At 32.8% G+C, this 13,755-nt stretch overlaps 1 protein-coding gene across 2 annotated transcripts in view; it reads right to left on the reverse strand.

Moving 5' to 3' along the window:
- Nucleotides 1–13,308, reverse strand: part of LOC6640367 (homeotic protein distal-less) — a 32,908-nt gene extending 19,600 nt beyond the window's left edge. For both annotated transcript variants that reach the window (XM_002062924.4, XM_023182129.2), the window contains exons 1-3: nt 12,809–13,308; nt 8,812–8,987; nt 5,292–5,485 (exon numbers count right to left, since the gene is read on the reverse strand). In XM_002062924.4, coding sequence (XP_002062960.2) covers nt 5,292–5,485; nt 8,812–8,987; nt 12,809–12,939 — 501 coding nt within the window. In that variant the 5' untranslated portion in view covers nt 12,940–13,308. The remainder of the gene's footprint in view (nt 1–5,291; nt 5,486–8,811; nt 8,988–12,808) is intronic.
- Nucleotides 13,309–13,755: the final 447 nt, after the last annotated feature.

Here is a 13,755-nt window from a genome sequence, read left to right on the forward strand (position 1 = left end):
AAATTATGCAATTAAAAGTCAATTTAGTTTCAAATTAAAGTAATATTATTGTAGCTGAAGCTTCTTGTTGTATATATTTCACATTCATTTCTCATAACTTCCTCCACTACGAACATTTTTCGTTATGGTCTGGCTTTGTTTTGTAGCTCCCACAAGCGCCGTTTTGGCAGTTCGTCTGCTAAACTTGATGTTGCTGCTGCCAAAATCCTTTGTTTTTTTTTTTTTCTTTCTTTCTTTTTTTTTTGCAGCCAGCAGCGTGGCCTCCTACAAAATATATTTCTTTCTCGATCTTTTTCTGGTTTTCTTTTCAGCGTTGCGCCCTTTTGTTGCTGCACAACAGAAACCAAAAAACAAAAAAAAAAACAGATCAAAATGTGCCGATATGAGCTCATAAACACGCAGTTTAAAAGTATTTTAAGTTTTATACCTTCCTATATATATACATATATGTATATGTATTTTATAGGTGGTTCAGGCAATCGAGGAGTTGAGGGAGAACTTTTGTCTCGCGCTGTCAGGTTTTGAGTTGAAATTTTTTGTGTGGCTGTTTCGATATTGAAACATTTGGCAATCAGCTTTAACGTTCTATGTAATTATTCAATTAGGTGGAGTGTAAGACATAAAAAAAACCAACAACAAAACAAAACAAGCAAACATAAAAAACACTAAAAACAGTAGCCAAGATTTTTGCTCTAATTGAAAATTAATTAATATAGGTAGCAATGAGTGTGTGTGTGTTTGTGTGTGTGTGTGTCTCTCTCTGTGATCATTAACATCGACCGGATGCACTTTCAAATAAAAAACTCAGCTAGTGGCCAAAGTGAAAGATGCAAATAGGTTTCTAACAGCAGGTCTATCTATATGTATATATAATGTGACTAGTTTCATGATCTCGCAGTCTCCAACTTTTTTTTATAGTTATTTGGGTTGTGTTTTTTAAGAGCCTTTGTTGAGTAATTGCACTAGACACTTTCAACTATGGGCTAACGAGAGCTTGGAGGCTGTTTCAGGCTTTGGAGACTTTTTGAAAGTATTGAAAAAAATGTTTTCGGCAGCTTTAATATAAAACATTCAACCAAAAATCATACTTTTTTGCTATTAGAGACTTTATCTTTAGTGGAGACTTTGTAGACTAAGTTAAAAAACCTGCATAGAGAGTTTGTAGAGATGCTTCAAGATTAAAATAATCCAATTTTTGAATCACATTTAGTTTGAATACTTTTGGAGACTTACATTTTTGCTATTAGATACTTTATTTTTAGTGGAGACTTTGTAGACTAAGTGAAAAAACCTGAATAGAGAGTTTGTAGAGAAGCTTTAAGACTAAAATTAATAAATTGTTGAATTAAATTTATTTTGAATATTTTTGAAGAACACTGCAAACTTTTGGAGACTTAAAAAACCTGAATACAGAGTTTGTAAAGATTCTTCAAGATTGAAATTATCGAATTTTTAATCACATTTAGTTTGAAAACCTTCGGAGAGCACTTTTGGAGACCTACATTTTTTCTATTTAGTGGAGACTTTGTAGACTAAGTCAAAAAACCTGCATAGAGAGATTGTAGAGATTCTTCAAGATTGAAATAAACAAATTTTTGAATCAAATTTAGTTTGAATACTTTTGGAGAGCACTGCAAACTTTTGTTGACTTTGTAGAGTTCCTAATAAAAAGATTTGTATGTACAAAACTGTAAACTAACAAAATATGACAGTGATTTATGATTTTTATAGTTTTTTTTTTTACATTTCGAGACTTTTTATAGAGCGAGTACCTGGTTTAACTAGCTTTTAATACACTTTTTATGATGCCTTTTTATGAATGAATACTATGCAAACTTTATAGAGTGTTCAGTCTTAATTTTAGTATGCATTCTTAACTTGTTGTAAATGTTATCACCCCAAAAACCAAAGTTCGTTTTGAAAAGACAACGAAACAACGAAACTTAACATGCAAAACTTTAACTTTAAGACAAAACAAATTGTTTAACACGCCCCAAAAACAACAAAAAATATAAGTAAAACGGACTAACTGACTGAATGTAGTGCCCCCAACGCTGAAGGCCATTAAGTGTTGCAGCGGTTGTTGTTTGTGTAACGCATAAATCTTAGGGCTAAAGCACAATGGTTTGTTTGCCGGTCGCAAACATTGGCGTGGACTAAGTCCGCACCTGAGACGAGAGACCTAGGCAAATCAATAAAGAACAAAAACTTCCGCTGTAGTCCGAAAAAAACGAACGACAAAAACGAAGGTAGAAATTGTCGGGGCGGTTTTAATTAACACCAAAAGCGAAAGTCCTACTCCTGGGTAGGACTAAACTAAACCTCCCCACCACACTCTTCTCAATTGCACTCATAAATTAATGCTCCTTCTGCATTTTAACCCCTTTTTGCATTGTGACTTTTGCCCTGAGGGTCAACAAGATAAACCAAATTGATTGTGGTGCACGCCGAATTGTCTGAAATGCAATTTTGGGGCGTGGCTGTTTGTTTAGACTTTAGTTGGAAGTTTTCTTTTTTGGCCTGCCGATTGACAGCTGCCATCTAGAGAGACAGAGAGAGAAAACTTCAAATCTGCGTTTTATAGGGTGACTAAGTCCCTGAAAATTTATTACACAGCCGCCGTGTGGCACGCCCGTCTAACCGATGTCGGGCGTCAATGTCTCTGCTAGTCTCCTCTGCATATCATAGATATATGTTGCACATACATACAAATACATATATATTCAAATATATATCATGATAAACAACTTAAGGCTGGAGCAACACCCACGCCATTTCAGGCCACGCACATATAGACAGGGTCTTCAACTTGTTTTACAAGTTTTTAGTTTTACAACATTCGAATGGTCTGTTACTTGCTCTCTCTCTCTCCCTCTCTTTCTTTCACTCTCTGTCTCATTCTGTGTGCTGTTTGTATGAACTTTTGTGGCACACTAATTCAATTAGGAAGCCCACGCCCACTATCAATAAATTTTCACTAAAACGAGACTCATTCACATTTCTCATTTCCAGTTGTAGTTTAGTTTTCTTCTTAGTTTTTTTGCATCTAGCTTATTTGTGGGTGGGTGTCGTCTCTCTCTCTATCTCTCCCTCTCTCTCTCTCTCTCTCTCTCTCTCTCTCTTTATATATGTAAAGACATTTGTGAGCAGCAGCGCGTGTATGAAAAAAAAAACACAAAAAGTTGACATTGACACACGTGGAGAACAATACAACATAGTCAGTTGCATGTGCGATGCCTCACTCGGTTTGTCTGTCTCTCTGTCTGTCTGTCTGTCTGTCTCTCGGTTAGTCCATCAACTCTGAGGGTCACAGGCGTAGGAGGTCTCTGGTAGTTGGCGTTGTCTTTGCTCGTTTGTCATTTAACATTAGGAGGCATGTCAACAATTCAATTTGAAAATAGAAATTAACTGACTGCCCGGTTAGAAACAATGGCTGAAAGGATTAAAATAGCAAAGGACAAAGAGAAACTAACAAAATGCACAAGGGATTTGCGCATGAAATGCAATGATGGACTTAAAAGAGTAATGCCATAAAATTAGTTGACTTGTTTTAAAGAGGTTAAGCATGAAATTTACTTTATAATATTTAAAAAGTAAAAAATAAGTAAGTTTAAAAAATGTCCAACTCGTAACTTTTTTAGGGTATGCTTAGCCAATTCATAGATACAGTAGACTCCTGTTATAACGACGCTCGAAGGACCGACGATTTTCGTTGTTATATCCGGAAGACCTACTAACCGGAGTCCCTTTCATATAAGTTTGTATTGCTGCCAACCAATCACTCATCGAACTCTAGTCGCTATAACCCGGCAGACGTTATAAGCTGCGTCGTTATAACCGGATTCTACTGTATATCGATCTGCTAAGGCATATTTAAGTGCTAATAATTTACGAATTCTTTTCAATATTTGTTATTAAAATAATAATAGTCAAATACTTTGATCGTATCTCATATGTTGGAGTATCTCCTTTGAAGGTGAAAGTTGGGCTTTTGAAATCATTTAAATACTATTTTTCGAGGGCTAAAACACAGATTCGTATAAAACTTGATATTTTTTCTATTACCTTTTCGAAAATATAACACTATAAATCCTACAACTCCCAGCCTAAAACCTTTCTAAGTCTCTGATTTTTAATTTGTTAGTCTAGACTCTAGATATAAATCAACAATAAAAAATAAAATTTAAGTATAAAACTGAAATCTGAAGATATCAAACCTTTATATATCTGGGAAGGATGGTTATATCTTCTGAAGGAAGAAGTAGGAGCAATGGAATTGAAGTTCTTTTTAAATAAAAGGAATTGGAACGGAACTGACTGAAATTAAGTGAGTGTATCGAGTATATTAATACTGGTATATACATAGTAATCCTTAGTTATAATATTGGATAACATATTTCTATATAGGGAATAGGAAGTTCTCTTTAGACTGAAATTATTGGAATGTTTCGAGTAATATAATAACTCAAATATGTATATGATCTATAGATCTAATATTAGATGAAGTATTTCCATATTGGAAGTTCTCTTTAGACTGAAATTATTCGAGTGAATCGAGTGATACATATGTATAATAACTCGAATATATAATCCATAGTTCTAATATTGGATACCATATTTCAATACAGAGAATTGGAAGTTTACTCTAGACTGAAATTATTAAAGTATATCGTAATTGAATACTGGTATATACATAGTTATCCTTAGTTATAATACATATTTCTACATAGGATATCGAAAGTTCTCTTTAGACTGATTTTATTTGAGTGTATCGAGTAACATAATAACTCGAATATATGATCTATAGAAAGAAATATTGGATGAAATATTTCAATATAGGGAATTGGAAGTTCTCTTTAGACTGAAGTTATGAAAGTGTATCGAGTAATTAAATACTGGCATAAATGATCCATTGTTCTAATATTTGTTAAAATTCTATATATGGAATTGAAAGTTCTCTTTAAATAAAAGGAATTAAAAGTTCTCTTTAGAATGAAATTATTTGAGTGTATCGAGAAGTTAAACGCTCGTATATATGATCCATTCAATACTAGATATCGAGTAGTATCGAGTAATATAATAACTCGTATATATGATACATAGTCCTAATATTGAATATAAAATGTTTCAATATATGGAATTGGAAGTTCTCCTTAGACCGAAATTATTGGACTGCATCGAGAAGTCAGAGATTCATATATATAATCCAATACTTCCAATACTAGATCAAATATTTCAATATAATACTTAATAAATTCTATTTGGCTTATAGTTATTGACTTTTATCTTACCTGCGTTTGTGTTAGGCCCAAACTGGCTGCCAATTCGGCACGTTCTGGCAAGGCTAGATATTGAGTCCTTTGGAAACGTCGATTCAATTGCTGGAGCTGCAGTGAACTGTAAATGGTGCGAGGTTTGCGCATTTTCTTGCCCTTGCCATTGACTCGTAAGCCCGAATCTTCGCATTTGTCGGAGATGGAAAAATCTGCAAAAATGGACAAAAAAAAAAAAAAAAGAATTAAATAAAGACAGAGACAAAAAAAAACTGAAACTCTGATCAAATAAGGTCTGGCCTTACTTTTGCTTTTGGATAATGAATTTATAATTAGCAGACCAAGTGAGTGAAAGAGAGAGAGAGAGAGATAGAGCGAGGGAGAGGTATGCGAATTGAAACCTTTCCTGGAAACTTTTACATATTAATGAGCAAATATTGGAATGCATAAAATCTGTTACATTTATGGCAAAAAATACAGAAAATAAATACAGAAATTAATTGCTAGAAGTCCTCTTAGTTAAGTAACTTGTAAATGTCATCAAATTAAAGTTAATTGCATAAACAAAAAGCAAAAGTTCAAAGCTCCCCCGGATTGTTGTTGTTGTTGTTGTTGATGTTGCTACTGAAGTTCAATGAGCGACAACTGCAATCGACAAACGACAACGACGACTGCTAATTGTTTAAAAATAGCATGAAGCCAACCACACAAAAACTATTATTAAATGCCAAATATGGTAACAGGTATAAAGAAGGGGATGGAGGGGGCGGAAGGTGAGGCCAACTCGATGAGAGAGTGAGTTTGCGCCAAAAATATCTACACAAATATTGGCGCCCAAAAGTGAATTGAGGCACGTGCTGCTGGCCGGCTTAATGACAAAATGGCAACCCTCATATGAGAGAGAGAGACAGAGAGAGAGGGAGAGAGAGAGAGAGTGAAAGAGACCACCCAATGTATGTATGAGCCATTAGTCAGGCTGACACTTTGTCCCTAGAGTTTATGCACATGTTGTTGGGTCTTTTCTGGCCTGGCCAATGGTCGCCATTTGCCAAAGAATGGTATAATTAATTACGCCAAACGAAAGCGTAATTACGGGCAATTATAATTACAAACAACTCGACACACACACACACACACACACTCACATACATCAGAGTGAGTGCTAGAGAGAGAGAGGGATTAAATTAATCATCAATGAAGCGCTAACGATCAGCTGTTTTTTTCTTGTTTATTATCATTTTGCCTTTCTTTTTGGCCTTTCTGTCAATTCAAGTCCAAGTACATATCTACACAACTCGCATCAAGGTTAATTGGCCAACGTTGCGTATGAGTGACGAAAGTCAAATTGCGACAGTAACAACAACAACAACTACAATGGGTGAACTGAAAATGAATTGCTTTTCACTTATACAACAAAACTGAAAAACTGCTCAACCAAAACGCATAAAATACAAACGAAAAACAAAAAAGTGTTTAACAAAATACGAGACTATAGATAGATATATCCATCCATCTATATGTTTTGGATACTTTTGGGTAGACAACAAACAAACAAGCAACAAAAATAAAATACACAAAATGTCACAGTCAAGCGCGCAATTATGCCAGCAACGAGAACCGTCAAGCTAAAGGAAAACCATTATCTATGTATGTGTATCTCTAGCTATATGGAAAATTTGAGAAAAATTTGCCAACAGCCAACAGCATACAATTGAATCTCTGAATCAATGAATGGCATATAAAAATTCCTAAAAAAATATGAGATATTGTGTTGAACTTAGAATAGTTGAAAGTTTATTTATGTGAGAATGGTCTGGCAATGCTATTTAAGTCAGCTGATTGAAGAAAAGTAAGACAATCTGGCAAGCCGGCCAGAGAGTAAATACTTTTACTAACACTAAGTACTTTTACTAACACTCCCTCTCTGGCCGGTTTGCCGGATTGTCTTCCTTTTCTTCGTCTTTACGAAGTAAAAGACGACACACAAGAATTGAGAGCACGAAGGAAAAGACGAATCGAAGACGACAAAAAGACTTAACGCAAACGACGAAAGGCATTAAACATTAATTCATTTAAATCTAGTATTATCTAAAAATTAATACTTATCCTAATATTAAATCAAATAACCATCAAATTATAACCGGGAATGTGTATATTCATCAATCAATATTCCAGTCCCACATTTAACTATTCGAAAATTTGGTATGTGTTTTTAAACTTGTTTTTAAGAAGGTTCTTGGAAAAGTTCTGAAAAAGTTTATATTGAATACGTATCTCCATCAATGAATCACGAACTTTGAGAACTCTAAGATTAGGAAGGACTTCATTTCACTATTATAAAGCTTGACTTATGTTTTATATCTTGTCGTTAGGAACGTTTCCTTACTTGTTTAGCTATTGTAATGCTTGGCTTATGTCTTAGACCTTATTTATAAGAATATTTAAAAAGAATTGAAAAGATTGAAATTAATTAGGATTTCAGTGGAAGTCTCTATATAGACTTCTATAGTGTTCTTGACTTTATCAAACCTAAGTAATGACTAAACTAAAGCATAGTTTTTAGGGAAACGAGGGAGAACCAAGATTTTTCCACTGAAACTAGTAAAATTTCAATATCCCACCTAAATACCCGATTTCCAAACAGAAAGTCGATCTTATGTAAAACTTTGATGAATAAAAATTGTTTTTCACTAAGATATACATATATAAATATACTCCATCTAATTTTCATTTTCTAATAAATATCATAGCTTTACTTTTAAAAAAATCCAAAAGAATTAGAATTTAAACTCAATTTAAGTCCAAAAGAATTAGAATTTAAATTTAAACTTGTAATACAATCTAAAAAAGTTAGTAATTTGAATTTAAATTCAATTAGAATTTATAAAAAACTTTTTTAGATTGAATTTAAGTTCAATTTACTTACTTTTTTAGATTGTATAACAAGTTTTCAATATAAATAATTAAATGAAGTTTAAAGTAAATATTAAAATTTGTTTGCTGATGAAATTTACTTTTAACATCGAATGGAAAATCAGATTTTTATATGATACAAAATATTTTAAAAAAACCACAAGAGAAAATTAAAGCAAATAAACATTTTCCTCCTATTTTCTAATATCAATCAATACATCGGAAGAAAATATATATTAATATAAAATAACTCTTCAAATAACCACAGAATATTCAATATCAGTAATCAATTCAAAGTCTATTCATATTTTATATATTCTTTTTTTTCGCAAACTGTACCCGTTGTTGAATAAAAACTAAGATAAGTCAATAAAATAAAATAAAGTTGTTTCGCCTTCGTATATTTTTTGACTTTATTCAAACAAAGCCCCCAGCAAAGAGAGACAACAATGGCACTTGAAACGGTTGTCTACTTCAGTTCAAGTGTCGCCAAAAATCAAAAAACTAAAGCCAACATAATGTTGAACAATGAAACTCAATGGATCTTCTGGCCCCCCCTTGATATTATCAGCATGATGAACTTTAAAGTGATGTGCGACAACAATTTGGAAATTTTATTACTTACCATCTTTTGGTGGACTCGTACAGGGTGGCGCATAACTGCCTAAATGATAGCCAGAATAAGAATTCTGATGCATGGGCGGGAATGGATAGCCTAAGGCACTGCGAGGACTCGGAAAACCCGAATCCTGGCCACCTTGTGGACCAAAATGTTGATAGGTGCTGCGTATGCCGCCATACCTGAAAATAGAATAGGCAATAAAAATAAATATTAAATTTCCATTTGTTTTTTTTACTAGTAAATCAATAAAACAGACACAGAAAAAGTAAAATAAATGAAACTAAACTTGGTTAGACTAGATTCTGGCCACGGCCTAGAGTTTGCGTGTTTTCCCTACACTTTTCACTATTAAATTCAAGCCAACAACTCCAAATACAACAACAACAACAACAACAACAACAACAACAACAACAACAACAGACAACACCAAAAAAGAAATAGACCAAATTTTCATGTTTAATGCAAAAAGCGTCGAAATAAAACTTTTTTTCTCACAACAACTAACAAAAAAAAAGAGGAACAAAAAAAAACCAAACCCAAACTTTTTTCCATGACTTCATTTATATAGACAACTTCTCTGAACTTTATGCGGTTAATATAGAAAGAAAAAAATCAATAAAATGTCAAAGAATTTCCAGTTCTCTCAGTTCTAGTAAATATTTTGTTAACACTTTTCAGTTAGAAGCCACTGCAATAAAACAAAAGGTAAAGAATGAGAGACACAGAGAGTGAGAGAGAGAGGGGGGAGGTGGAAAAAACAGTTGAGTTAGTTCCCATGCATTTCCGTTGGTAGAACCACCGCATTATGTTAACGTTCCTAACAAATTGCCCAATACCAAAGAGCCATGAAATATTCAATACTTTCTGGCGGCAACACGGAAACGGAAACAAGCTACAGCTGAAAAAGTGGCCCAAAAAAACCGCAAAATGTCTAACCAAAACTCCGCAATATGGCAGTTACTTTTGCCACTTTGGCATATAGGCCCATAGGCCAGTCTAAGCCAGCTCAAGTTAACCGCATAGCCAGGGCCCAGTCAACTTGAACACGCACCGCAAAAAAAAACTGAAGAAAAAAATGGGCAATGGGCAAAAAGAAAATGACAAACCGCACACACACACAAAATGCCATAAAATATGTATAATGAAAAATCGAATCGTGCGTTACCCCGGAACCACTCACTACCCCTGGATATATAGACTACAGTCAGTCACATATATCCGTCTAGAGAGTCAGTGAGTGAGTGAGTAAGTTCCCCTCTACTGTACAAAAAATAATAATAAATAAACTAACTGCACTTAATTGAATTTATTTTTGGCTTCCGTTCATTGCCATGGCGAGGGAGAAATTGTGGAGTGATCCACATCAACATCAACCATCATCGTCTACATCAACCAGCATAATCCATAAGCCGGAAAAAGTTATCCTCATGTTAAAGAAGACAACACTCAGATACCAACTAGAACTAAGTATATTAGATTTCTACTAATTTAAGTTAAATCAAAAACTTCAATCTAAAACGAAGAAACGAAAACTAAACTCAAAATATCTATGATTATTAGCTTTGGACTTGTATCAAATCTTTAGATTTCTATCAATTGATTTTGCTTTAGTCTTTAGTTAGTAAACAGTTGTTATTCCTGTTTCATTTATTTTTAATTTTGACCTAAAATTTTATATAAATTATGTCTGAGATTTATGCAAAGGAAGCCATGAAACAAATTGGATTAAGTCCATGAACTTAATCTTTTATATTCATTTACTTTATTGTTAATCTATAAACTATCTTCTAGGTAGAAAAAACTTGTCTGTGCTTATAATTTTAGTGCTCACATAAACCAATATATATCTAAATATATAAATATTTACTGTATTGTTAAGTTATAAACTATCTTTTAAGTAGAAAAAACTTGTTTGTACTTATAATATGGCTCACATAACCATTTGGTTTTATATTTATACATCTGAATGTGCAAATAAATGAATGAATGAAAAATTTGTTTAAGCAGTTTGTAAATAAAATATTCTAATATTTAATATTTGAGCTTTACGAATTAAAAGGTATTAATAAAAATTGTTCTTCTTAAGTATATAATCGAACTTAAGAAGAACAATTTCTTTGCCTAGTTTGAAGTAAATAATCGAACGTCAAACCAAGTAGTGTTAAGGTTATCTTTGCCTAGTTTGAAGTTCGTTTATTAACTTAAGAAGAAATCTTTTTATTTAAAAGCTACAATGATAATCAAAGTTGATATAAGATTTTGCTTACTTCGATTATTACGATTTAAAAGACATAATTCTTTTACGTTAAAAACCTTTTACTAAGAAAAATTTCAGAAAGGTTTTTTTTTTGTTTTTTGTAAAGTTTCAAAATTAAGCTTACGATTGTGTTTTTAGTACATTTTCAATTTGGATTCTAAGACATTTTTAAGAATGTTTTTTTTGTTCATCTTTAAAAGATTCTTTTTGATTGGTTTTAAATTTATTTTGTTATTTTAAAACATTTAAACATTCCTGTTCTTGTTAATTTTGTAAGCATTCTAAAATTTGATTTCGAACGTAATTTGTTCACCATATATGTAAGTCTTTAGAATATTACTCTCACTCATTAAATATATATACCCATCAATATTAGTCAATAAATGAATGAATGAATCAATGTATAAGTCTTTCTGAAACTGAATTATGTTTAAAATTTACTTCTTATAAAGTATTTCATTGGCTTTTTAGATTTTTTTTATGTTTCACCAATTTAAAATGTTGTTGAATTCTGAAACTGAATTATGTTCGAAATTAACTTCTTATAAAATATTTTATGTGTTTTTTAGATTTTTTTTTTTGTGTTTTACGAATCTAAAATGTTCTTGAATTGCTTTCAAATGATCCTGTTTGTTTTTTCCAATTTTCTAGCCACAACATATCAATTTGACAACAGTTAGTAGGGGCTCCCTAGATCCGTATATCTGACAACAATTAGTTATTAAATAAAACGATTTTAAAGAAAGTAACTAAATCTAACCATAGTTAGCCTACAGTTACTTGCTTTCAAATGGTTTTATACCAATTGCTCCTATAAAAGTTTATTATTTTTGTGTTTTTTTCGTTTGACTTAAAAGGAGTTTAAAAACTTGTTGTTAAATCAGATTTCCTTCTTTTTTTGTAAATATTTTTCTATGCATTGGCACATTTTTAATAATTACCATGCCTAAAAATATTAATACCATTGTAAAGTATTAAATACTAGAAATATTCATAAATATATAAAGGTTTCATAACACAAACTCAACAAAAAAAAATCTGTTATAAAAAGTTCTTTTCTACCATCTACAAATATTTCATTACTTTTCTATACTTTTTCTAAGTATTGAATGCTAATATAAATTCTTTAAGTAAGTCGCTAAGTTAACTGATCGAAATCGTTTGTCATTTTCAAAAAAATTATTGAAATGAAATTTGTCTATTGCATATGTATTGAATATTTCATGGCTTTTGATATTGCATTCATTTTTCATACTGAACTACTTTAATTTGATCTATTAGCCTGGCTTGGGGAACGCCCCTAGAATTTATGTTGTGTGTTTTTTCTACCTTTTTTATTTGAATTGGGGTGTGTTTACCTAAAAAATGTGGTTGCTTGTAAACTGATCAAGACTGAACGATAATAAGAACAAAAACCAAAAAAAAGAAATACAAAACCGAAATGCAAAACAACAAAACTTAAATAGCAAAATGCAATGGAAAACTTTGGGGGTTTAGCTAACTTGAGGCTGGCAGTTGTCAGTCAGTCCGTCATTCCGTCACTCACTCAGTCAGTCAGTCACTCAGATTGCCAGTCCTTCAGTTTATTTTGTCGTTGTGCACTTTTTTTTTTTTTTTGCAAGATTTTCAACTAGCGATAAAGTTTTTGTCTCTATAATTAAAATGTTCAGATAGTTTTTCTGTGTCCATTGTAATGAATTGATGATCCAACTCTCCCCCCCATGCCCCCCTCCACCCACTTACCCGGCGGCGGCATGTTGCTGGAGTTCGACAAAGGCCGATTTGCCGGGTATATTAACACCGGGCGTTATGCTACTGGCCGTACTCCCTCCATCCATATATTTGGGCGTATGAGGGGCATCCGGAGCATCCATGCCCGATTGCGGTGTACTGGGAGGCCCCTCGTAGGGGCTCCCTAGATCCGTGAAATTAAGCGTGTTGGCGCCTATTGAGGCCACTTTATCAAGAATTTTGGCGGCTTTTGTTGGAACGGTCGCGGGAAATAATCAGAATCAGAATCACCGACAAAACTCCGTTTCGATGGGTCAATAAATCTCTATGAACGATTGTGTGTGTGTGTGTAAATAGAGGTGATAAGGTGTATAAGTGTGTATGGTGTGTGTGTGTGTGTTTGTGTGTGTGACTTTTAATTGCACGTAAACAAAAGTTTTAATTAGAGTTCAGTTCAATTGGGCAATTAAAAGACATGCGCCCCTCCTCACACACACAGTTTATATTAGTATTCTTATATTTTTTTTCGCGTAAATCCTTTTTTTTTAATAAATTTTTCTTTATGCACTTTTATTTTGCTCACTTGTGGCACTTGTAAATTTTATGGGGTCACTTGAACACTTGTTACAATTTTCGATAGAAATTGAATTTGAATTTCTTTTGTATATAATTTTATATATATATATATATATTCTTCTCTTTATTCAATTGGCATTTGCAAAAATATGCAACAAACACAACATCATCATCATCATCATCATGAACAACATGATCATCTCAAATCAACTCAAATCATCTCACAAATGAACGAACGTACTTGTATGTGGGTAGAGCAAGTTGGGATCAGAGAAAACGCGACGGCTTTGAGTGGTAGCGAACGCGAAATTCCAAATGAAATCTGGTTAGTTTTAGGTTTACTCTTAATTTTTTTTTGCTTTCCGAGCGGCACAACGACGATG

The sequence above is a fragment of the Drosophila willistoni genome (assembly GCF_018902025.1).
Source record: "Drosophila willistoni isolate 14030-0811.24 chromosome 2L unlocalized genomic scaffold, UCI_dwil_1.1 Seg196, whole genome shotgun sequence".
NCBI lineage: Eukaryota > Metazoa > Arthropoda > Insecta > Diptera > Drosophilidae > Drosophila > Drosophila willistoni.